This window comes from Globicephala melas, chromosome 8 (genome assembly GCF_963455315.2).
Source record: "Globicephala melas chromosome 8, mGloMel1.2, whole genome shotgun sequence".
Lineage (NCBI taxonomy): Eukaryota > Metazoa > Chordata > Mammalia > Artiodactyla > Delphinidae > Globicephala > Globicephala melas.
Genome location: NC_083321.1, coordinates 103,740,083 through 103,765,605, shown reverse-complemented (window position 1 = coordinate 103,765,605; position 25,523 = coordinate 103,740,083). Strand labels below are relative to the sequence as shown.

Below are 25,523 nucleotides of genomic sequence, written 5' to 3'. Positions count from 1 at the left end.
TGCCAGCTAATCAGTCACATGCCTTTTAAATTCCCACTATCCAATAATGCTCTGATCTCCTGATCTGATCAAATTTTGCTGATCCTTCTAAGTATAAACAATTTTAAATACATTTATAGTTGGCATTAGAAATCTTTTCCTACAGAAGTAGACTACTTATCAGCTTGTTTTGGTTTTTTTGTGGGTTTTTGTTGTTGTTTTTTTAAATACAAGGTTAAAGTAATTCTGTAGTACATTTTAAAATAGACCTTATTGGAGAATTTACCGTGTCAGATGATATTTAGTGATAGTGGATTACTTCAGACTCTTTGGATGTTAATTAAATTCTTGACCACTTCTCTCTTTTTTCTTTAAATAATAAGAGAAAATTCTACACCAACTATGGTGTAGAACTAATGGATATGATAATTTACATCAAATGAAGTTTTCCTTTTTTTATTTCAGTTTAGAGCTCCATGCTTTTAATATAAAAAGCTTATAATAGAGTTACCTTTCTGATTTATTGGGTATCCAAGGATCAGGTTCTAGTTCTAGCTCTGCCACTAACTAGTGTTATGATTTAACACATCACTTTACAGATGAAGAAGCTTGAAACGTAGAGAAAGATAAAATGTAAGCTTTAAAGATGATTTCTAAGGTCTCCTCTAGATATAAAATTCTGTTGTCTATTTTTAATACTTTATCAGAATTGTACATCTGTAGGAATTCTTAGTTTCTTATAAAATCAAATCTTAAATTTTTAACTGCCTTCATTTTTTAAATCTTATTTTTCAGTAAATTATTCCTGCATAGATATTGTTTTCTCTTCAAGCCAGACATTTTGTTTAATGTAATCATTTCTAACTCTGGGTGTCTGGTTATCATATCACTAAACCTAGATTATACATGACATAACAAACTTTGTTCCGGACTAAAATAGTGTCCCAGTTAACCACGCCTGTTTTCTATATCTTCCCTGTACTGAGCCCTCTATCCTCTACTCTTGTTTAACACCTGAACACTTTTTAGAAAATATAACATAGGACATCTTAAATTGCTTTGCAGATGAGCAGACTTCAGTTTTTTAAATTAATAGTGGACAAATTATAAAATAACCTTAAGTATATTAGTTATTGACATTATAAAGTGTAATGAATTTTTTTTTTGTTTAACTGTAAAGATTTAAATCAAGCATCTAAGTAGTTTTTTACATTTCTCTATATAGTAGATTATATAAAAGGTCACTTATGCCTGAGGATTTAGTTTCTTAACTAATTTATATCCAGGAAGTAATAAAAAGCTAGGTTTATATACCTTATAATTAGTGTATAATCCAAGAAAGGTTACTCATAAGTTATTCAAATGATCTTTGTTTAAATGAACATGCTATTTCCATCTGTTTTGTATACAAAAACTCTTCTACATAGAACAAGCAAGGCTGATTAGGTGTCCAGAGTGACACTGAAGGTGATAATCTTAGCTCTCTTGGTGGTAGGGAGAGTTGGTATACTTTGGTTCTAATGGATGGTTTTGGTTCATATATTTAGGAAAGTTTAGAAGTTGAAAATTCCTGAGTTCTAATCTTCATTCAAAAATTAGAGAAATGAAAAATCCCAGTCTTGTTTTACAAATCAGGTCTTTGTATTGTGTCTTATTTATTACTGGCTTGAAAATTAACTCCCTGTTTCATCCTTTGCCTCTTACCTAGTGATTTCCTAGTACCGGACTACTTAAACCAGGAGCAAGAAGAGACCCTTGTTCAGTATGATCTTGGAGAACACAGTTTTGAAAACAACTCCTCTGTCCAGATGCCTGTAATTTCACAGGTCTCCTCGACCCAGAATTGTGAAAGCACTTTTCCCTTGGGGTCTCTTGGTGGGCTGACAGAAAAAGAGGAGGAAATGCCAGGGCAGCCAAAGACCAGTGCTTGTGCCGAGGCAACCAGAGAGGAACCCCCAAAATCAGAGCTGTCTTCTGTAACTATTGAGTAATTTCATGGTTTGGCTTCATTTTTGATTTTTGGAAAGTGCCTGTGCTTGGTCTTGTACATTTGAATTTAATTTAACTTTTTAAGCAAAAAAGGGTTTGGGAAAGAATTTCCCTTTTTACTTTGTAAGTTCTGCAACTGATGTTTTATTTTTCATGACTGAGAGATTGCTTCTGTAAGTGCACAGTAACATGGTGTTGAAATATAATAGAAACCTTGAGACTTAAGGAGAACCAGCTGACTTAAAACTGGTATCAGTTTCCTCTTCCATTATCAGGAGTAGGCTAACAACAGATCACTAGGTCAAGAAGAAATCAGATGATTATTGACCTTCCTGAAATGAAAGCGTACACCAGAGACATATTACAGAACGAATCTGGCAGATGGCCTGAATAGATGTTTACTCCTATACACAGGATATTGTACAGTCTTTTGTAAAGCCTGTTGTTTTTGGAAGTATTTATGGTGAGCTCTCTTAAAAATTATTAGGGTATATACTTCTGAAATCCCACGTGTTTTGTGTTTTTTTTTTTTTAAGCTTTGTCACTATAGTTTTTCATGGTGAAAATTTGGTATTGGGGTAGGTATTCCCTGTACCTTTGTAGTACCCCTCCTCCAAATAATCTTTCTTCTGTGAAAGAAGGCGAAGAACCATGGTTAAGGATAGTCAACTTGTGCGTGAAATGACAAGGAACAGAGAATATAGTGTGTGAATCGGCTTCATAGGAACTCTTTCATACTGCTTTTCTGGATAAAATTACTGTTTACCTGGTCTTTGAATGTTAATGCCTGGCTAATTGGGTCATTGCCTAAATCAGTTTTCTCTTGCCTATACTTGGCATGATCCCATGAAAAGGAGATATACTGGAGATGTTCTATATTTTATACATAGGTTTGTGTATTGTTGAGGATGTTTTTATTCTGCTGTTTTGGACAAAATAAAGAATTCTCTGTTAAGGCTATATTCTTAACCCAACTGCGATTGTTTACAAAATACCCATATGACAGTGATAAATTGTCCTTATTCCAAAATATTTTAAGACATTGCCAAATGTCATATTAAAAGCAGTTAGGATAGTTTTTACGCAATGTAAGCAATAATGTAGAAGTAGAGGAGAGTCTATAAAATGATGATCTATGACTCAAATCTATTTGGGGAAAAAAAGTATTGTTAAGACTAAAGAAAAACTAAAAACCTTAAATTAATGACTATTACCTCTTGCTGCTAAAAAAGAAAAGAAAAGAAAGAAACTTCGTGGTTTATAGTTGAAACATATATGATACTCTAGACTGGAATATACATTTTTACCTGGTGCCATTAAAGCATCACTGACCTTGATCCTAAATATTCATGAGTCCATGAACAATGATCTTTTGAGTAACTTTTTTTCTATGTATATACCCAAAGTTTAATAATTATGAAAACACCTGATTAGGTTAGAAAAAGAAAATACAGTTTCTTATTAAAACACAAGATCTCAGTTTTGTCTGGGTGCTAGTCGTTAATAATAAAATTTTTCTAAGTTATAGTGATTTGTTTCATTTTTTTTTTAATTGGCTAATTCTGTAACTTCTTTTATCCCCTACAAATGTAAAGGAAGGGAAAGTGAACTCATTGAAGATTTTTTTTAGGCTAATGTTCTTTCTGTCTGTTTGAATATTCTGCTATTTTTAACTTGTTTCCAACTCCTTTTCTCACTCATGAACCTGTTGTTTCCTCTTTGCTCCCAAACATAGGTATAGTACCTTCAGGAAAATCAACATACACAGATTATGATGGCCTCCCATTATATATGCTTCTTTACTAATAGGTTGAATTACTTTCTTCAACAGACTGTGATACTAATAGCGGTACTGCTGTGTCTCAACTGGAAAGGTCAGGAATTTTTATTTTTAATGTAATATAGATCCTTTGGAAACTGTTATGCCTACCAGTAGATAAATCTCAAAAGTTAATTTTAAAATCTTAATGGAGAAAACAAAGAATCGGTAAAATTATGACCAGGAGTCATTGTTGCCCTCAGTTCTAAGAGTTATTTTTTTAAAAAAGAAGAAGGAAGGAAGGAAGAAAAGGAGGAAAGAAATAGGGTTAATGAGAAGAAATATATCAGAACCATTTGGAGATTTGTGGGTTGAAAGTGTTTTAGCACACCCCCGTCCTGAGAATTTTGTATTAAGAGAGTCCTACACAGTTTTGGCAGCTCTGAGGTGTTCTGTGTTCTCAGAATGTAGGATTGACCACCATCACTGGCTATTTTTTCCCAAATGGAAACTTTAGATTTTCATTGGTATTTACAAATTATACAGATTTCCAAGTTTTATGAAACGTTTGAATCTACTGTGAAAATGCCGATTGTTGGTTTTCTGCTCCCCAAATCTTATCAATACAGGTAACTAACCAGTACTTAACATGTGATATAAAGAGTCCTTTTTTTCTATTTCAGTGAGGCTCTACATTTTTCTTGATACACAGTTTAAGGATACTTAGCTTATGGATCTGTTTTAGGAAACTAAGCTATGAGGGATAATTGTATATAGTGCTATTTAGATTTATTTAAAATTCCTCTAAGAGAAGGATGCCTGGATATATAATTTTTACCAGAATATATGGAAAACATTGCAGAGATGAAAGCCAGTTATATTATCTCATCCATTAGAAATTACCAGTATAACTAAACATAAAAAAAATTCCAGTTTAGAATACTTTGGCATAGCTATCTTTCTGAAAGGCCCAAGGAGGGGTAACTTTGTTGAAGGGCTTAAATTTTAGGATGCAAGATAAATTGCCTTTTTAAACCAAGTATTTTATATAAGAAAAGCATTTATTTTTCATTTTAAAGCTACCAAATAGGTATGATATACATACTTTAGAAATGAGCAAAGATGTTTGCTGTGATACTGGATATTACAGCTCCTGCAGTCATTCTTTCCATTTTTAAGGGTGTATTCTAACAGTGGAAGTATCTAGCATGTCAGTGATTGTACTAATTCAGAAACGAAAGCATTAATACTTGTTTTCATTTTTTTGAATTTTAAGTTCGAGAAAGGGATGCAGATGGAGGTTATCACCCACAAATGTATTTAAATGGATATTTCTTACTTTGAATTTAAAGTAACCTTCTTCATTTTCATTTTAAATAATTAGTTATATATTTAGTTACATTGCCAGTTTTTAAAGTTCTCACTTTCAGTGAGGCAAAAGTGTACTAAAATGTTTAAATAGCTTCATTCATTCTTACATTTTAACATTTCAGCAACCATTCTGGCTTACAGAACTTACATTCTGGTTCCATGTTATGACACATGCCCTTCGGTTTTCAAAACAAAAAAACTTCCATTTTGTTAAAATATGTTACCAAGTGGAATGAACCAGCCAGCACATCTAATATACTTACCGTTGGTAACTCTGTTACCTTCTAACTACTGAGCCAGTCTCTCCAGATGTGTAAATGGTTCCCTGGGAGCCTTTGGAAGTTGTATTAAGTCTTTTCGGTCTTTTATTTTATCTCTTATTATTTTTTATTCTCATACTTAATCTAAATGGAGACGAGTTAACTAGCTTAGTGGCTTTTATTCTGAAGATTCTCAGATCATGGTTCAGTTTCTTTTAGCTTTGTAGCCCCTGAGAAATACGTTACTTTATAAGGTAATGGCAGTTTGTACTAGTGTACCACATGGAGAGAATTATTCTTATTACTTGATGAATGAACAATCCTAAAATTATAATATTGTACCCGAAAGGGCTTTGAGATTTAAGGAATTGATGAAGAGAATTAAAACTTTTGTGTGTCACTTACTCTATTTTCACCTGTATTGAAAATGTGAAGCTCTGGAGTATACAACTAAGTGAGGGAGAATGGTTTTCTAGTTATTAATATTAATTGGGAGGGAAAAAACTAGTAAAGTTCACATCTGGAAGCGACCCAAATTTGCTAAAAGGTAGTAAATGTGGTTTTCAGTGTAAGTTATTGACATAAGATGATTTATTTATAATATATTTAGATTTTGAAAGTTACTGAGAGAACCATGTATACAAACAAGATTTTCTTTTCTAAATCAGTGGTACAGAATGGGGGGTGCTCAATTACATTAACCATGTCTATGAGGAATATTTATAGCTAAGCATACTCCTCCCAGGCTTTAGGCTCAAATCGTCAAAATTTAAGTTATTCCATATTTTGCCTATACCCTTTTTTATCTTTCAGTGTCATTTTTGCTTGACAACATGTTGGTGACCATAGGGTATTTTTATTTGGAAGGTCCTCAGCAAGACTAATTTGCCAAAAGCAATAATGGTTCACATTAACAATGAAGTAGAGTTGAACCAATTTCCAGGTTCAACTAAGGAGCAGACAGTCTATGGGTATTTCATTTTTAGATTATAAATATGTTGAGATTTATTAATGGGGAGTTAAGCCTATGTCAGATTATGGGATGAAGACTCTTAGTGACATCATAGTTGTACTTTTTTTTTTAACTTCATACTTGACACAGATATTTCTACTACATCATAGTGATTATATTTTTATGATTAAAAAAAAGTAATAGTTCCATATCTTTACAAATAGTCTCTGCAGAGATGTCAGGAGAGATGATGTTACTGGCATCTCAATTTGGCAGTATCCAAAAATTGAGACTGCCTTCAAGTGTATATGCTACTTCGGTTATATAGCTCCCTCTGCATAGGGGCCAGGCCAGTTCCAACTAATACCAAGGTTCTTATGTACATAATAGTTTTCGAAGAATTTAAGGGTTCAGACCATTGGTTGAAAACAAAAAACTTTAAAAAAAATTTTTTAAAGACTTAAAATTTTTAAATTTCCGTTTGAAGTGCCTGGTTTATAAAATCTGATTCTTTGATGATTGCCTTTCTCTTTTAAACTGACTGATTTTGCTGAGTAAACTTAAAGCCCTAGGCTCAATTGTAATGATTTATTGGTAAAATTGCTGCTTGATGGTTTGAGGTTCTACAGTGTTGTGACTTTCATTAAATTGTCCCTGTTTTCCCAAATACCGGTCTAACCATAGCCAGATTTCATTATTCAATTAAACAGGTTTAAAAATCACCCTGTAAACGAATATTCAGGTTACCAAAGTACATCATCTGCTGAGGAAGGATCAATCTTCCCTACATTAAGAGGAGCCGTCATCTCCTCTAAACACATGTTGTTTCCTTGGTATTAGTGGAGGCTGTGTTCATTTAAAGATGGGAAGCCTTTCTTGCAGCTCCTAGAAACACCTGCTTTTTCTAGAAAGAACCTTTTCTATGATTAGGTTATAATTGTGTTTTCTCTAAGAGCTTTCTTTTATTTCAGTTATCAGTTTTCAAGTTGACAAATGCTATGTAAAGTCTCTCATACTGAGAGTGGTCCATTAAATTACTGAAAGTTACACTGCTGTTCATCTTTCAGGTGCCTGAAATGAATGCCATCAGGTGATCAGGAGTGAGATCATAAACTTTATTCATTTTCTTCCTTGTACAAAGTGATGGCTTCTAATGCTTATATTTCAAGATATTTTTTAAAAATACAACAGTCTCTTGTAGAATAAAATTTGATTTCAATCCAGGTCCCAATAATATATTTGATTTTTCTGTTGTTGCTGGTGCCTCCTGTTGCATCAGATAGAGATTGCCTGCCTCCTTGTAGGGCACCCTTGTGGCACCTTATGTCCAATTGGAAGATAGTATATGGCTTCTTTGTGCCTCTGCTATCTTTTCAAAAGCCATTTTATAAAAATCCTAGGTAGCCTATTTTAATATTTAAATATATATATTTGTGAGAGATACTTTTAGAACAGACTTTTTGTTTTACTTTAAATTTCCTGTATTCCCATTTTTAAGAGTAAATGTAAACTTTCCAGGATTTGAACTTGTCTTTTTCCACAGCAGCATAATGAAAAGCCGATTTGAGACAATAGACCATAATTCAGTGATAGAAGAAATTAATGTCTGATTAAAGGAAACAGACGTGAAGGGGAAAAAATTGTTTTGATGTAACAGAAATCAGTTTTTAAATAAAATTGTTTTAGTTTCTGTAATTTTGTATTTGCTGCTATAGTAGCTCAATATTTTACAGAGCTAACATATAAATCTGGCTCCATTCAAAAACTGGAGTACTTTCTAGTACATCCAGCCTAGGAGGAAGGTGTGTATGTACCACAGTCTTCCAGATGGGTGACTGGTGGTCCTGTTTAGCTAATGAATGCATGCTTTAAAATTCACCTATAGCCCAACATCAAGGAAGTTTGGGAGAAACTTTTATCTTGCTAGTTACAGCATTATGATTCTTCTTGGGCAGTGGCATTTGGTGAAACCCTTGGGGGAGGGAAGGTGATGCTGGGGAAGAAATGTGAATTAAATTATGTGGAAGGGTGTTGTCACGTCTTCTACCCTCCTAGAACCAGTACAACTTTCTTACCTGTGACAGGCCCAAGTTCACCAGCTTTGTATCCAGTTATCATCTCCTTCAAGTTTGGCTTTACTTGGTTACAGTGGCCATAGCTAAGTTATTTGGCATGTTTGACTTTCAACAGTAACAAAAATGGTTTTGGATTTGTTTTGTTTCCTAAAAATGTATACAGTGTCAGAACTTCACATTTTATATACTAGTATCTGGCTATGAGTACTTTACAGGAACCATAGTTCTTGGTGACTACATACATATATATATTTTTGTGACTTTTTTGTATACTAAGTGCCGTTTCAATGTTACAATCATTTTTAGAGTTGTAATCACTGTGAATATCATGTTTTTTCAAATATGTTCTGAGCCTATAGTGTTTGCTTTGTGAATATATGTGTATCGTATATATTCTGTATAGTTACATTGTACTGAAATATTAGCTTGTTTGATATAAGGAAAGTATGTATTGAGTACTTTTTGCTAGCCTGGTTGTTTAATCTTTTTTTAAAAGGTTTAAACTTTTTTAAAAACAAAAACTTTAAACCAGCCTTTATTACATGGTCACAAATAAAGTTGCAGTTAGACGGGATGGGCAGGGAAAAAAATAGTTTTGAGTGTCTTTGAATAGAAACATAAGACTAAGGTTTGTTTGGTTCCCCCCCCACCCCGACCCTTCATTAAAATATCTTATTAATGCTTTATGGAGTAAAACTTCCTGCTGTTGTTATTTACTGTTGGCTGGAAGGAAGAATTGGTGGTGCTGATCGAGGTCAAGTGGATAAGAAAAGTCATGAGACTAAGGCGCACCTTAAGTAAGCATCCATTGAGTTTGTACAGACTAGAGAGTGTTCTGCGAGTCAGCATACACATCAGCTTCCTGGGCAGGTAAGAAAAGAGCTGAAAGGGCAAGGAGTCCATGAACACCATCCCTAAAACGGAAAAGAATATGAAGGAGGCTAGTTGGAGAAAGTCATCAAATCCTAGAGCTGTTGGCCAGGTATCTTGTGCAGACCTGCTTTCCTGAGTGGTGGGTTATGTCTTGAGAAGTTGCCTTGAATCTTTCTGAGGCTATACTTCATTGATTAGAGAGACCTGTTGGGATATTTCAATAATACCTTACAACCAAGGAGTAGAGAATGGTACTTACTGGGGGAAGGCAACTCATTGCCTAGGTAATGAGCCTGTGAGAGCCTGAAGGAAGGGCATTCTAACTACAGATGCACCTTGCTGTGGATTTTGACAATAAGTGGTCTATAGAGTGAGAGCAACCGCCAAAGGAGACTGTGCCCTGACCCCAAGCTACCAGCATCACTTAAGTTCAGGGAGGAAAAGCATAAATTTTTAAGAAGCATTTTCTATCATTCAGTGAGTGTGTTGAGTGTTTTGTTTTTTTGGTTTTTCTTGCAGTACGCAGGCCTCTTACTGCTGTGGCCTCTCCAGTCACAGAGCACACGCTCCGGACGAGCAGGCTCAGCGGCCGTGGCTCACGGGCCCAGCCGCTCCGCGGCATGTGGGATCTTCCCAGACCGGGGCACGAACCCGTGTCCCCTGCATTGGCAGGCGGACTCTCAACCACTGCACCACCAGGGAAGCCCTGTTGAGTGTTTTTAACAATGGTGTACCAAACCGTTCAAGGCCGGCAAACTGTGTTGGGGTCCTCAGTAGCTACCTCAGCCACAGGTGATCCATATAAATGCAGAACGTAGAATTTTAAGTACTCCTGCCTTACAGTTTGATTTGCATATGAATAACAGGCCAGAAAAATTCCTTTCAGAGAATGATGCTAAAGGTAGTAAAGGAAGATGTGTGTCTGTCTCCTCGATGCATGGCACTGGGATACACAGTTGGGGCGTTCTTTTCTGAACAGAATGTTTGTTCTAAGTACTAAACTGAGAGATCTGCAAATGTACTGAGAGTTTAAATGGGGGGAACTTGCTCATAAAACATCAAATCCCAAAATGTAATGTAATTCATTTTTCACATGGGTAAACTTTTATACAGATGGGAAAACTAAGATGGGGCATATAGTCAATCCAGAAAGAGCTTCCTCATCAGCAAAAGGATGAGAACCAGGGTTTGAACAGCCGTGGGGACGAAGGGAAAGCTGTTTTACTGTTGTTAAACTCTTGATTTGTTTTCTTGAATTCTTGTGCCAAAAATACTTGAAATTTTTATACCCACCCATTCTATAGATAAGCAAACAAGTCACTGCAGAGGCTATGGGCAGAGCTGTCTTTAGAGTCATTTTGTGGGGCGCCTCCATACAGTCCCACACCCTTCTTTCTACTGTTGCCTACTTTTTTCCACGGCTAACATTTCTGGGGGCCTTTGGCTGGAGTCTGAAAGACTGAATAAGTGAGTGAGTGCGTCTCATTGACCAGAGAACCTGAAAAGTTAGACAGGCTTAGCACCATACACATACACACACTCAGTAAAGGGCCAGCTACAAATGAATTACCTCTGATGATTCTTGCCATCTAGAGACCCTCTGTTGGGAAAGTTGCTTTAGAACATAAGAAAAGATCACAACCAAATAAAATTCCACTAGTCCACTTTAATTTAGGGGCTGAGGCAGATGTGCTCTCTTTGGCATTTCAGGCAGCAGTGGTAAATGTGGTAGGACCTGTGTACATGATAACTTTTGTCCAGAAACAGAATTCTCTGTTGAATGCAAATGAGTCTACCTACAAGATTAGTAAAAATTCCTTTTCAGAGTGTTTTACAGTTTATAAAATGCTAGCACTGTGAGTGATTTGGTTTTCAAAAACCCAGTGACATAATAACAAATGTATGACCCACACAGATAGGGCCCTTCCTACCCATTATAGAAAGGCAGTAGAGCCACCCTGAACTCCCTAGGCACCAACAGGGCTGCAACCCGAGAAGTCTTGAGTTGATACAGCGCTCAGCTCTCCCAGACCCAGCGATAGGAAGAAAACCCTGAAGCTTTGACCCCGCCAGTCCTAGCGTTGCGATTCTTTGGGGCACTAGCATTTTGGGAGACCCTTGAGGGAGGGTAACGCTGGCAGAAAGTGTGAGTTCGTTTATGCAGATGGGTGTTTTTGTCTTTTGTGCCAGGGCCTAGTTCTAAAGGAGAGTCAAGTTAACTTACTCTCCTGATGTGAAACAGTTACAGGTGACCTTGCTGTAAATATGTGAACTGGTCGTGTGCTTTTCTTTGTGTGATTTTACCTAAATATCACCTCTGGATTATCTTTCCCACCCCTGTTGGTAATATTTTCTGTCATTTTCTCCATCCCTGCTGCTGCTACTTAATTCAAGCCTCTGTTGTTTCTGGCCTAGAAACAAAAACAGCCCTCTCTCCAGTCCGGCCCCCTCTGGTCCATCCTTCCCGTTTCTGCTGGGTCATATTTTAACCGGGCCACTGCCCTGCTTAAAGTCCGCCTCCCGCTCCCTGGGAAATCCGTCCCGGCCTGCTGTGCTTGGCTAGTTGTAGTTGGACTTTCACTACAAAGGTCAGGCTTCACCTCCTCTTGGAACCCGCCACTCAGTCCCCACTCCCGTCTACCTCCAGTTTTGGGGTGAAGGTCCCTCTCCCTAGCAGATTTTGTTTAGCTACACCAACCCACGTCTCAGTCACACTGTCTTGTAAAGCTACCTCCTGGGGCAGTTATGAGAATGGAATGATTATGTGTAAAAGGCTTAGAACAGCAAGCACCTAGTATAGAGTAGCCACTTAAAAAGTCTTGTCTATTATAACTAGCGTGTCTCCCTCACCTGATTTATTTCTTGACATCAGGGACTGTGTCTTCTATTTGTATATTCGCTGTAGTGCCAGGCACATAGTAGAACTCAAAAAAATGTTGAAGGAATAATTGAATGTTGCCAGGAAATGGTCATAAGCTCACTTTACCAGAATGCTCAGAGGTACTCACCAGGGAACTTCAGGACAGAGCACTGAGAAGCATGGCACCTGACAGTTTGCCTCAACTCCCACTTCAAGTCTAATCCTCAGAACAACTGCCGTCAGCCTGGCCACAACTTCTCCAGATTGTTCTCTGAAACACTGGTGCTGCCATTTCCCTCCCTTCAGTCCGGTTTACTCATCCATCAAGTCCATACCTAAGTTTCACTTCTAAAGAAGCATTCCCAGAGCCTCGCACGCTGGGCTCTGACTTCCTGTTAGGTTCACAAGCATCCTGTGCTTTTATTACAATGGTAATTGATTATTTAAAAGCAGTTGGACTAAACTCCATTTGATTAAGTTCCATTCGGACAGGGCCATACCTGTCTCTTGTACCAAGGTGTCCCCAGGCCTGGGGTTGATTGAATGAAGTCTCTGACCCTAGGAGCTTATGGTTTCTGAAGTAAAGACTTACAGAAATAAAACGAATATGGAAATAACTGAGTACCATGAGGGAAAGAGCAAAGCATGTCCTCTGCCAATTTGGAGGGAGAGACCTGGCTGGAGGGATCAGGGAGGCTACGTGGAGGAGGAACATTTGAGCTGGAATTTCCTTGTAAAGAGGTCTAGAAATTTGTACTGGCAGAAATGGGGGTGGGATGGCACTTAGGAAACAACACTGAGCACAAGAGGTGGAATGTCCAGGGAGTGAAAGTGGTTTGGTTTGCTGAGAGTTACAGTATCCCTGAAAAGAAAATGGGAGAAAATGTTAGAAAGCAGACTGGAACCAGATGAGGAGGCCTTTAAGAACTTGAACTGAATTTGGTAGGAAATAGAAAAGCATCACACATTTTGAGGCAGAGGGACAACTTAATCAGAGCTTGCTCTAGAAAGATTAAGAACAAGCATGAAGTAGATTAGAGGGAAGGCGCACAGACTGAACTGCGATCACTGAGGAATTACTTAAGTAGTTCAGGGAAGAGCCCAGAGGAAGGTGCCGTGAGTGGCACTGGAGCAGGGGTCTGGGGAAGGGTTTGGTGAGAGCGTGGGGCTGGGATCTTAAGCATGTCTAGTCTCTGAACAGTGGACAATATCAGCTCTATTTCAGGCCCTCCAAGTGCTATTTACTTGATGTTGTCAAATTCTTAAGGGAACTCCCTTTGGTTTTGAGGGGGAACTCTGTGTCCTAGACAAAAATAGAGAAAGAGATAGGCAGAGTTCTGAGCCAGGTTCCAGAGCTGAGCCCAGAGTTAGGGTGAGGAGAGGTTTAGGAATAGTCGTGCAAGGAAGTTACTTAGCTGGGTGGCCCTTTCATAGCAAAGCCTGGCTTCTACTAAACCAGGTTGGTGGGGTTGAAATTTCCAAAGACATTTCTCACGTCCTGCTTTCCTCTGCTGCTTACATTCCTTCTACTTTCCTTCAACAGACACTGAGTGTCTGCCACACGAGACACTTCCAGGCACTGCAAGCACAGCATGGAACGGAACAACAGAAACCTTGCCCTCGTGGGGTTCATCATCTGGGTGGAGGGGAAGGGGTTTGGCCAACACTGAAGGTAAAGTGTGGGGGTGGGTAAGGGAGCAGTTCGATGGCCAAGGTGAGAGGATGGCCAGTAAGCCAGGTCCAAGCAGGTGAGGGTCCACACACAAGGTCAAGGGCGCTACCAGGCATGTTCAGGAGGGAGGCTGGGCTCCCCACCCACTCCTCTGTGGCAAGAAGCCAGAGCAGAACAGGATGTGCCTGGAGATTAAAAAGGGACATAGACTGAGCATGGAGGATGGAGGAAGTTTGTTTCCACGTGTAACATCTTTTCCTGGACAAACTCAGAAGAAGTCTATTTCCCCAACACAGGCCAAGGAACAGGTGCTCTAAGTTAGAAACTGAGCTTAAAGGCTGGATACCGGCAGCAGCTGTAGATTTAACTTTTTAACGCAGCTCGTTGTATGTATCCAGATTTTTGGCTTCTAAGTTCAAGGTGCTGTTTAAGAGACCTGCGTGTATCAAATACCCAGACACATCCTTTCCTACAGGGGGATTGACTCTCACAGACTCCTACGTACACGGAGCCCAGAGATGAGGTGTAGGCTGCCAGCGTGTAATCTCCATTGACATAGGAAACATGAAGTGGCTTTTGGAAGACGGTTGCTCTTCCCCAAGAACCTCCTGACGTGAGGAGATACGCATAACTGCCCTGGAAAGTTTTATCAAGTGCCTTTTGAAGAGGTACAGCAAGGAAGGCCTAGGGAAAGGATGAGATTTAAACGGGGAAACGTGCATATGCGTGGAAAAACCAAGCACCGATTCATCCAGTCCTGCCCAGCACGTGCCAGGTACATCCATGCATAATTTCTACCCAGAACAGGGGTTCCACAGCTCCCGCGGCCTCCCAGGTACGACCGTGTGACACCAGTGAGAATTCAGATCCACTGTCCAACGTGGCAGGGCCTTCCATGTGGTCCCAGGAGAGAGGGACTGGTACAGATTAGCTTTGGGGAAGGTCTAGCTTTGCCTTGCACGTTTTAAGTGCCATAAAACATTGATGTATACACGCATACATACAAACACACACACGAGAAGTAGGGGCAAGGGAAGAAGGGAGGCTTCCGTTTCAGTCAGGGTCCATCTGCAGTTCTGGTCTCCCCATATCAGGAGTCCTGCCCGCCCAGCACCTCCTCCCTGGGGCTGCTACCAGGCCCGCCCTCTGGGGGCCCTGGGCCTGCACCCCTGAAACAATGGGACCAGAAGCTCTTCTGTGCCCCACCCCTCGCTGTCAGCAACAGCCGCCATCCCAGAGCCAAACAGTTGGAGCCCCTTATTTGCCTCTGTTGACAGGCACCAGGTGTAAAAGGTTTTTCCCGTTTGCTGAATCCCTTCCCACCTGGACTCTCCCAGTCACTGGGGGTTTTTTGTTTGGTTTTAATTTTTTGGCCACGCTGAGTGGCATGCAGGATCTTAGTTCCCCGGCCAGGGTTTGAACCCGCACCCACCATAATGGAAGCGCGGAGTCTTAAGCAGTGGACCGCCAGAGAAGTCCCTCAGTCACTGGTTTACCCCAGCTCTCGTGTGCGTCAGTGGATTTTCCGGCTCCTCTCCCATCGTAAAGTGTAGGTTGGAGGGGTGAGCAGAGCCAAGAGCAAAGGAAAAACCCAGCAGTTCGTTCTGCCCAGCAACCCCCAGGCTCCAGTGGGAACCAGATACCTCCTCGGGGCTCAGCCCACAGCATGGCCCTCAGCGCCCGGGTGCCTGCACCTCGGACCGGGGTTGGGGGGGGGCTCTCTCTGCTTCCCCACACGTCACTCCAAGTACGTTACATAAGAAGCATAATCTGTTTTCAGTGTAGACGTGCAAGGTTGGTCCTTGCTTCCCAGAAGTTACCCATAACGAAGTCCCATGAGTAATAAGTAGAAAATAGGGGTTTTCTAATCCCAAGGAGGATGAGAAGCATGTGGGGAGGCCAGGGCTGAATGTAATTCAGACTCAGTCCAAGATAATGTTAATCTAGGGTGACAGGAACATGTGGTAACAAATATGCTTAAGACCTTTCCAGGGCCAAAACCTCACCTTTTAGTAGCTGCACATGGGTGAGGTTTTCATGAAACCCTCAGCTCTGCCGCCTGCCTTTTGAAGGCTCTTTCCCTCCTGTGACTGACGCACAGGACAGGAGCGTGTGTGGGCTCGTGAGCCGCTTACCTTCCCAGCCTCGCTTTCCTCCTGCCCACCCCCATGCCCGAGCCTGGCAACACGGTGAGAGGTCAGTCAGTGAGGAGGGACGAATACACATCCTGGAAATGGGTCCATAATAATGGCAGTCTGTCCTGTCACAGATGAAAAACAGGTGTAACACGAACCTCAATACGCTTCCTACCTTTCACTTTCACTCTCAGTGATGGGAGAAACACCTGATTATGAGCTGCTCGTGGGGGTGTGAAGCTCTTCATCAGCTTCCCTAGTCCGTGAAAACGGCATCAGTGAGGAAAGCCGGACGGGGATCAGTGTTGACCTTGGAGACGTGGAACGTTTCCAGGTACATTAAGTGGGAGGAAACCCACATTCTGGAAAAGGCGACCCGAGGAGTTTCTGGGGGCCCTCTATCCCTCCCCCCGACCCCAAGAAGAGAGGAAAGAGGACGCTCAGTCCCCCTGGCCGTGACCATGACGCCCGAGTTCCTGGGCCTCCCATAAACCTGCTCCAGCCGAGGAGTCTGCCAAGGACGCCCGCGTGATGCCAGCCCTGAACGCGCTCCAGAGTCACGTAAGCGAGCCCTGCTGCACTTACGGAGCTGGCCGTCCAGCGCCTGCCAGCCTCTCCAGGACGGTGAGTTTCCCATGGTGGCCACTGCCCATGAAGTTCGCACTCTGGGGTGAGGGGTCGGGAAGAGGAAAGGCAGCACAGCCACTAGAGAGCCGCCTTCACAGTGGGCCCAGACGCGGTGTTTCCACGCTTGGGAACACAGGGTTCCACATCTGGGCTTTGCCAAGACTCACCATGAACTGGGTGGGAGGAGGTCGTGGAGACTGGCGGGCCACCCACACCTTTCTTCCAGACCGGCTGCTTCAGCGGCTGTGCCTATGGCGTGCAGGGCGTGAGCGCCCCCTACTGCTCTCACCTAGAATGATCCCCAGGGCAGGGACTCGAAAGAATCTTTGCCTTTAAGCCAAGCTTACAAAATATTTATTAAACCTAATTAAAAGGCTTTTGTTTAAAATAAATACCCAGCGAAACAGTTCAAACTGTTAACCACTCGTTTATTTTTCAAAAGCCTTTGAACTAGAACAAAATGGATTGTCTTTTCAGCTCCGGTTGCGACATTCCCCCAGGTCCCAGTGAAAGTCCTTGTCATTGGTGACCCAGAAACATTTCTGTCACCCCACCCAGGCTCATTCTGTGGCTCCTTCTTTGGGACTGGAGAAATCTGAGGAAGGGGATTTCCCTGGACGCAGCAGGACCCCGCAGGCCTTCTGTCAGTCCTCCTTTTCCAGTCACTTCTCCAAGCCCAGGTGCCCCCATCACTTTGGGCCTCTGTTCCTTTTGCTTCGGCTTCCCCCAAGGCCAGCCAGCATTCAGCAGACATGAATGGCTCAAGGGAGGAAGCTGAGGGCAGAAGTGACCCTTCTGAGTCACAGGTCAGAGCACGTTGTCCGGCTGCCCACAGCCAAGACCTCAAGGAAACGTTCTGTCCCTCCATTCCCCACTAGCCCTAGGTGGAGGAATAAGAGAAAGCAGATGGTTTGGCCCCTGAGAAAGGGAAATGCCCAGGGGCTGCCGGGGGTAGTAGCCAAGGAAATAGGAATGGGAAAGATTTTGAGACGCTGAAGGAGCCCTTTCAGAGCCCCGCTAGTTCATTTTGGCCTTTTCCACGTGTGCCTAAGCCACGGAGCTGATCGCCTGGCAAGAGGCCCTGGATCCTCCAGGCTTCAGGTTGGGGGTGCCCTGCCTCTGGAAGGCAGTCCAGGACTTAACTGCACGGGCTTTGGAGTCCAGCGGCTGGGTTTGCATCCTTCCTCTTCTCTTTCTGAGGAACCTTGAGCGAGATGCTGTGGGGAGGATGCAGTGATGTGATGCACACGAGGCACTCGGCACGCACTGCCCCGTTACTGACACTTCGTAGATATCACTGGAGCAGCTGAGCTGCCGGACCCTCCCCAGGGAGGACAGCGGCGGGACAGACACGTCTGCAGGGTAGGTGTGCAGAGCAGGTTCCTACCTACCCGACCTCCAAAGCTTCTTTCCAGCTGTGAGGTTGAATGGAGGTGTCCTTCCAGTTCTAAAAGGGCAGCCCTCAGGCAGCTGTTACCCCACTGAGCAACTGGAGGGTCACAGAGGCCCGGGGAGGCAAGTGGCCAGGCCCTGTGACCTCACACCTCCTGGGAATGTGAACTCCCTCCCACCCACCAAGGGCCCCCGACAGGCTCCAGGACCTGCTTCCCAGCGTCTGCAAGGCCAGGCCCGACGAGCCTGAAGCAGCCCTCATCCTACAACCGCCCTGTTCCCAAGTCACAAAGGGCGCAGGGCGACCCTCGGCAAAAGCCTGTCGAATCCATGACTTCTTTCCTCATCCTTTCTTCTGGCTGGTATAAATAAGCCATTTTTTAACCGTGTTTTTGCAAGGGTCATGTGTTCCAAACATAGATTTCAATTTTTTCTAGTCTGTTTCTACACATTTTTCTTGTCCTTTTAAGTATTTGGACAGTACCTAGGTTATGAAATTCAAAGAGGTATCTGATGCCCTGTTTCCTTCGGGAGCTGTTGTCTGACAGAGAGAGAGAGAGAGAGAGAGAGAGAGAAGGAGGGGGAGGGAGAGGGAAGGAGAGAGCTCCCCTACCCTCCTCTCGGGACCTGGCCTTCTCCCGTCCCCCAGCCCTCCCACACACACACCGTGCACTTGCAGCTCTTTGGAAAAAGAACACGGGCTAAGGGTGGAAGAGTTTTCTTTTCGAGTTAAACAAGTCTGTATGAAATTCCAGAAGAGAGGTCTGGCAGGGAGACTGAGTTATTCCTGACCACAGGGGCGTGGGCAGGGAAAATCGTGATAACCTCAGGGTGAAGGAAGCGTGTGGTGGAGGAAAGCACAGAGCCAAGGGGAAGGGCAAGCTAAGTTTGCACCCCAGGAAAATACACAGCCCTCCCGCTGGAAGATTCTGAGGCAGCGGAACAACCAGACGATGGAGTTGATTCCACCTCGCCTGGAAACAGCTGTGGACCCTGACTTTTTAGAAACAACTGGAGATGAGGGGAAAAGGCAGAAAAACAGCCTCGGAGCTGCAGGTGCAGGGCGATGGCACAGGAGCGCGCAGCCCTCTGGAGAAGAAAAGGGGGAAACAGATAATGAAATGAACTGAAATCCGAAGAGCTGGGGTTTCTTCACCAAAATACAGTCATCACTGTAGGCATATCAGACCAGAAGCAATCAGCGCGTCGTGCAAGTGCTGATCTGAGAGTCAAGGGCTGCTTTCCTCAGCATCTCTCTTGCGGGGAGCAGGGGTGTGGGGGGCGAGGACAGCCAGAACATAAAGGGAATCTGGACCCAGGCCCCCCTCACGCTCGGCTGGCACCCAGGTCCCCCTTGCTCCCCCTTTTCCTGTTGTGCCAGAGGCGGCTCCCTCTCCTCAGGGAGGAGCCTGTCCACGCCCAGGCCTAGAGGAAGCACCACTTGCTCAAAGCCCCTCTGACGTCTTCACTCGCCGCTGTCAATGCCATGTTTGTCACCTTGTGGAAGAACGGTTGGAACGATCTTCTAGGTCAACCCGAAGACGTAAAAGCAGGTGATAAATGTACATATTCCTGCTTGGGGGCCTGCTCTCATCATCTGAGTGGTATTTGGTGGCTTTCCAAGCTCTGTTCCAGATTGCCACCCTGAGGACCCCCAGCCTGGTGACCTGAAAGCAGTTGCCCGGACCCCCTTCCAACAGACACTTCCCCCTTCCCTCCCTCGGCCGGCCCATCACCCTTACCGGACGAGTTGAAATGGCACGAGGGCTGATGCAAACCCCCCCACGCTTTGGGCCAGGTGGACCCCAGGGACCCAATAAACAGCGGCATCCCACCTGGGCTGGCAAAGCAGATGGAGAACGAGTGCACTGCCCACCTGGAGCAAACCCCTCACCTGGAAAATAGCTCTCACGGCAGGGAGGCCTCGTGACCAGGTCTGTTGGAGTTCCCCAAAGCAAGGGGGACTCGAGCCTAGGGGCTGGCCCACAGGGTCTCTGAGAACGTGGCCCCTTCATTCTACCCGCGAGAAGTTCCTTCCCTCGTGAAACGACGGTGTGTGAGTAACAGAGTCTATGGGGGACAGAGCCTAGGTGCCCGGGTCCTAGGAGACTAGATTGGGACCTTGGGCAGTTACTTACACTCTTGGCGCCGTGGTTTTCTGTTGTAAAGTGGGAACGACCATAGGGCTGTTGTGAGGTTTACATCAGACAAGTAAGGTGGCTCTTTCATTAGATGGTAGGTATGTTGGAGCTTCAGTGTTCCAAGAAACTCAAGTCTGAGAAACACCAGCTTTAAGGTCCAATCTCCCTTACGTGTGGCTGCAGGTGTGCAAAGCACACACACCCTCGTGATTCCAAGCCTGGGAAAGTGGGAGGCCTCATTCCATCACAGAGAGCTGAGGGAGGCCCCCTGAATTGAATCTGTGGGCATGCCACGTGCCCCAGAGAGGGGGAGGGTGTCCTGTGGTAACAGCCAGGCCGTGTTTCCAGGACCGGGAGCTCAGGCCCTAAAACACAGCCCTGCCCCTCCCCCAAGAACGCGCGCCCGCGCGCGCGTGCGTGCGTGCGTGCGTGCGTGTGTGTGTGTGTGTGTGTGTGTCTGTAAGAATGTACCTGCCCACGGGCTGCAGCATCTGTCAGCTGTGGTAACGGGTATCGTTCCACGCTTGCTCCTCCGGGGGATAACACCCACCTCCTGCCACTGGTCACCTCTGTCCTCAAACCCTAAACCTCTTTTGACCCCGCCCTGGGCATGTTCATCCTCTGGGTCCCAGAGCCTGAGGGCCAGCAGGCCCCTGCCGCAGGGAGGGGTGGGTGCGGGGCCTCCTGCTGCCCACCTGTGACGGGGCACGAAGGGACTGGAAGCTGCAGGAGACAGCCTTCCGAGAACGGCTGGGCCTGGGGTCCGTCCCAATCCACCTCCCCACCCTGCGCAGCGAGGGCCCTTCTCCCGTGACAGCACCTTGGCCACCGGGAGGCTGGCGGCCTGGGAAGCCCTGCGGTGCCCCCTCGTGGCTGAACAGCTTCCCTACGCCCTTGTGGTCCCCCCCACCCAACGCCCCGCCCGGCCCTGGGTCCCTGCAGACTGTTCCTCCTGCAGAATCCAGGTCTGGATCAGATCCCTGTCCACGAAATAGGATGAACCATTGACTGAACTTCCATTTTAATGCTTGTGATTGGTGGCTAAAACAAGTGAGATGCAGGGTAGTTTGGGGGACCAGAGAGATGGCTCGTTTCAAGATCCTAGCAACTAAAACAGGCTAGTCAGTCAGGAAAAGGCCTCACAGTGGTTCGTTGAGCTTTTGTGGGGACCCAACCGAAGGCAACAGAGAGCATGAAGCCGAGGCAGCGCCTTGTGCACAGGCCCGTGTGCCTGCCTGGGGCAGCGCTGCCTGGTTGCCTGGGTGCGGTCGCACAAACGGCACTGCACCGTCGTGGGCCTGGCTGCGGCCACAGCAGGCTGCACGGGCGGAACTGAACTTGCTCACACTTGGAGCTGGAGTTCTTGAACTGGACATGAAAATGTGTGCGGAACAGTTTTGGTCACTAGTCTCTCCCCAGGCCTGCACCCGGGTGCGGGAAGCTGAGGCGGTGGCTCAGGGCTGGTGCCGGCGCCGCTGCCCTCGGCAGAGAGGAGCAGACCCGGGCCGGCTGTCACTCCTGTCGTCAGCCCTGACTGTGCTCGGGCCTCTGTCTTCATTACAGCTTCAAGACGAGACTGACTTCCCACTAGCTAAGGAGTCTTAGCCGATTCTTATCTGTGGTCAGAAGTAACGCTGGATTTGGCTCCACAGTCTTTTGAAAGGCACTGATGCTTTGTTTGGTTTCCAGGGGTCAAATGTTTGTGGCTTCCAGGACCCTGCCAGGACCGCAGGACACGCCTGCAAAGCGCAGTGCTGGGCACCTGGTGGGCACTCAGAGATGCGGATGCTCTTAGCCCTGTGGTTCGTCAGAATCACCCGGAAGGCTTGTTAAAGCAGACGGCTGCGCCCCGCCTCCCAGAATCTCTGACGCCGGAGGTCTGGGTGAAGTGTGAGAATTGAGTCTCTGCGACGCCCCAGGTGGTGTGGATGCTCCTGGCCCCGGGGCCACGCTGTGGGAACGCTGTCCTGGATGACCTGCCCAGTCCCAGCCCGGACATGCCAGTGAGACCCCTGAGGCAGCGGGGTGACCCCAAAGGGCCCCAGGAGGATAACAATGAGGCTGAGAAACCACCATAGACTGGGACAGAGGGCTGTGGAGAGGGAGCCCCTGTGCCTTTAGGGGACAGTGAAGTCGTCTCATGACCCCGCCTGCGTTTCTGACCTGGGGAGAGCGTCTTCTGGACCATGTCAGGTGCCGACAGGAGAGCGGTGCTGTGGGTAGGCACAGGCCAGGCCTGGCTGCCTGAGGGGCTCTCACCCTTGGGAACCAGACCACAAGTGAAGCCTCTCCCTACACACCAGGTATGTACACTCGGCACCATCTGCACAGGGTCTTCTGACAGCACCTTCATTCTCCTACTCCCCACACCTGGGCAAAAATGATACCCTTTCCCTTCCCTGGAAGGAAAACCCAATGTGGATGCTTGCACAGCTGTCAAGACAAAACTTCTCCCTCTTTCCAGAGGGTAAGGCCCTCAGGCTAAAATGAAAGAGGCAGCTCACCTCCTCCAGGAAGTCTGCCCAGATTGTTCCCTTTGGTTTCCAAAACACATAGAGAGCAATGACCATTCAGTCAACAAATATGTGTTAGCATCTTCTAGGAGCTGAGCTGGCGATACAGCAATGAGCGAAGACCACCCACCCTCCCTCACACGGCCATCTGATTTCTCTTCCTAGGTCTGCTGCTATCCCCCAGCCCCAGCTCGTACAGAGCCTTGGCATACGGAAGGCCCTCAAACATCTTCTCAAGAACTCCCTGAGCCCTCCCCAGATCCTTGTCTCTGTCCCTCTGAGTCATCCCAAGCAAGAAGGGAGAGAATACTGTAATTTACTAAGGAAAAATCAAAGGAGGAAGGACAGCACTAGACATGGGAGAAGCCTCAAGCGAGGCGGCATCATCGGGACCCACCCACTCAGCCCACGCTGGACAGCCGTGAGTTCACGCACACTCTCGTGTCCAAGTGTGCAAGCGCAGGCGCACAGGTACACACACACACACACACACACACACACACACACAGCATTCGCGTGACCATGTCCCCACCTGACCGAAACCGCCAGGACAAAGCTCCTCCCCCATCGCGGGGAGCGGCACCCTGTCCCACCCCTCCTGTCCCGGCACCAGGCCCTGTCTGGGGAGCTTCAGGTAAGGGAGGAAACACAGCCCTGTGCTGGCCTGGGGACTGTCACAGGGCACTGTGGTCCCCACTCTCAGCCTGACTCCAGGCTCTGTGCTGAGGGGAATTTAAACCCAGTTTCTTGCTGCTGGGGCTAGGGGAGCCCATCAACTCCAGTAAGAAAGAAAAATTACCTAAAAAGAAATAAAGTGTTTTACTCATACACACAAATATACACACTGAACCCTGCCCTGGGAGCCGGCAAAACATTCGAACCTTGGACCCGGCTGACTTCCAGGTCCCTCAGGCCTGGATTTCCTGAAGCAGGCGACCCTGGGAGCCCGTGGTGTCCCACCAGCCCCGCCCAAGGGGCCCCAAAGTCCAAACAAGAGCTGGTCCTATATCTGAGGCAGACGAAGCCAGCCTTCCCTGTATTCGAGGAAAAGAGCCTCCGGCCCAGCGTGGCGCCAGGGCCGAAAGGCTGTGTCTTCAAACCTCTGGCCTGGCACTGCCAGGCGTCCTCCCCTCCCCTCCCCGAACACGCTTGGGAAGCTGGGGGTGTGGGGTGGGTGAGAGGCCTGCGGGCGCGTTTCCATCTCCAGAGGCTCGGGGATCAGGTCCCAGTCTGGGTTCCGGGGGCCAAGCCGGGGGTCCGACCAGCAATCCCGTCTTCAGCCCGCACGTGCGCACCTGGGGTGGCACCTCGCCGCTACACCCCGGTCTGCTGTTTAATCCAGTCCCGAAACACGGAGAGCCTCGTGTACACGCCTGGCTTGTCCCTCTGCGCGCAGCCGTCGCCCCAGCTCACCACGCCGGCCTGGAACATCCGCCCATCGGCCTCCGGGCTGGACAGCGGGCCCCCGGAATCGCCCTGCGGGGAGACCAGGCCTTGGCACCGAGCCCCGCCACCCCGCCCCTCCGCGCCGCCCCCAGCCCCGCCGGCCCACCTGGCAGGCGTCCACGCCGCCGCTGAGGTAGCCCACGCACATCATGCGCGCGGTGATCTGCTGCGGCAGCAGGCGCTCGCACGTGGTCTGGTTGATGACGCGGATCTCGCCCTTCTGCAGGATCAGCGCCCTGGTGCCTGGGAGGCAGCAGAAGCGGGGGACAGGGCAGGAGGGGAGGCCGGCAGTCAGCGGGGGGACCCGACCAGCAGAGCCCCCGAAATAGCGCGGATGCCCGCGGCCCACACGTGGCTAAAACCTGAGGGCACGTCTCCAGGATGGGATGCTGTGCAGCGGCGCAGAGTGATCAGGCCGCGCTGACCATCTGTCGGGTGAGGAATCCGATACCCACCCTGGGAAGGCGTGTGATAAAGGGAGGGACAGAAGGACGGCCACGAGGCCCCCCCCCCAATCCACAGCGGTTGGACTGCGGGCAGAGCTGTCAGCCCCTCACCCCAACTTCACCTCCACCCCTGCTCACCTCCCTCCTGCGTGTGGCCCCAGCCGGTGACCCAGATGGCCTTGCCGGCGGGGAAGGCATGCGCGGCGTCCGGCAGGCAGATGGGCCGCACGGTAGCGCTGTACTCGGCCGGCTGCTCCAGCTGCAGCAGCGCGATGTCGTAGTCAAAGGTGAAGTCGTTGAAGAAGGGGTGGGAGATGATGCGCTGCAGCCGGCGCTCCTGCACCCCGGGGGCGCTGCGCTTGCTCTGGTCGTGCAGGCCCAGGAAGGCGGTCCACATGCTGTGGTCAGAGTACCTGCCGGGGGCCGGAGGACGGGCGGAGAGGGAGGCCTGAGCCGGCGCCCTCGGCCCCGTGCCCTGTGCCCCTCGACCCGAGCCCGCGCCCACCCCAGGACGATGCTCAGCTGCCCTCGCTTATCTCATTACCAAAAAGATTTCCCTTCTCATTAATCTACCCTTCCATGGAAGGGACACATCCATCCAAATACTTCTCTAACACAGCGGTACATACTTTAAGTACCAGAGGAGCTGAAAAGTAGATGGAACTTCACCAGGTTTGTCGTTGGCAGCGGGATGGTGCAGCAATTCTGACTACTGTGTATGGGACGACTGAACCAGTAAAAAGACAAGACCCTGGTGTTGCTGGGACCCAGTTTCCCACGTGGGAAAAGGGAGACACCAACAGGCAGAGGCGGAGGAGAGAAGAACCCCATGCTGCTGACATGCCATCAGAGCAGGAAAAGCTCACGGCTGTTCAGAAAGATGATGGCCTCAGAGCCATGGCATCCCCAACAGCAGACAGAACGTGGCTTCTGACGATCCTTCCCCATGGAAAGGAACCAAGGCTCCTTGGAGGAGTGGCTGATTTCAGGTCTGGAGCAAGCAGCACATAGAGTGAACCAGGAATATACTGTG

At 46.7% G+C, this 25,523-nt stretch overlaps 2 protein-coding genes across 9 annotated transcripts in view; one reads left to right on the top strand and one right to left on the bottom strand.

Annotated features, from left to right (window-relative positions):
* Positions 1–2,503, top strand: part of ZBTB44 (zinc finger and BTB domain containing 44) — a 64,602-nt gene extending 62,099 nt beyond the window's left edge. For 4 of the 5 annotated variants that reach the window (XM_030841397.2, XM_030841377.2, XM_070046225.1 and 1 more), the window contains one exon: positions 1,688–2,503. In XM_030841397.2, the coding sequence (XP_030697257.1) occupies positions 1,688–1,970 (283 nt within the window). In that variant the 3' untranslated portion in view covers positions 1,971–2,503. The remainder of the gene's footprint in view (positions 1–1,687) is intronic. The other variant, XM_030841394.2, reaches the window with a different exon arrangement.
* Positions 2,504–23,398: 20,895 nt separating this feature from the next.
* ST14 (ST14 transmembrane serine protease matriptase) overlaps positions 23,399–25,523 on the bottom strand; it is a 39,760-nt gene continuing 37,635 nt past the window's right edge. For all 4 annotated transcript variants that reach the window (XM_070046224.1, XM_030841315.2, XM_060304302.1 and 1 more), the window contains exons 17-19: positions 24,629–24,903; positions 24,151–24,287; positions 23,399–24,074 (exon numbers count right to left, since the gene is read on the bottom strand). In XM_070046224.1, the coding sequence (XP_069902325.1) occupies positions 23,913–24,074; positions 24,151–24,287; positions 24,629–24,903 (574 nt within the window). In that variant the 3' untranslated portion in view covers positions 23,399–23,912. The remainder of the gene's footprint in view (positions 24,075–24,150; positions 24,288–24,628; positions 24,904–25,523) is intronic.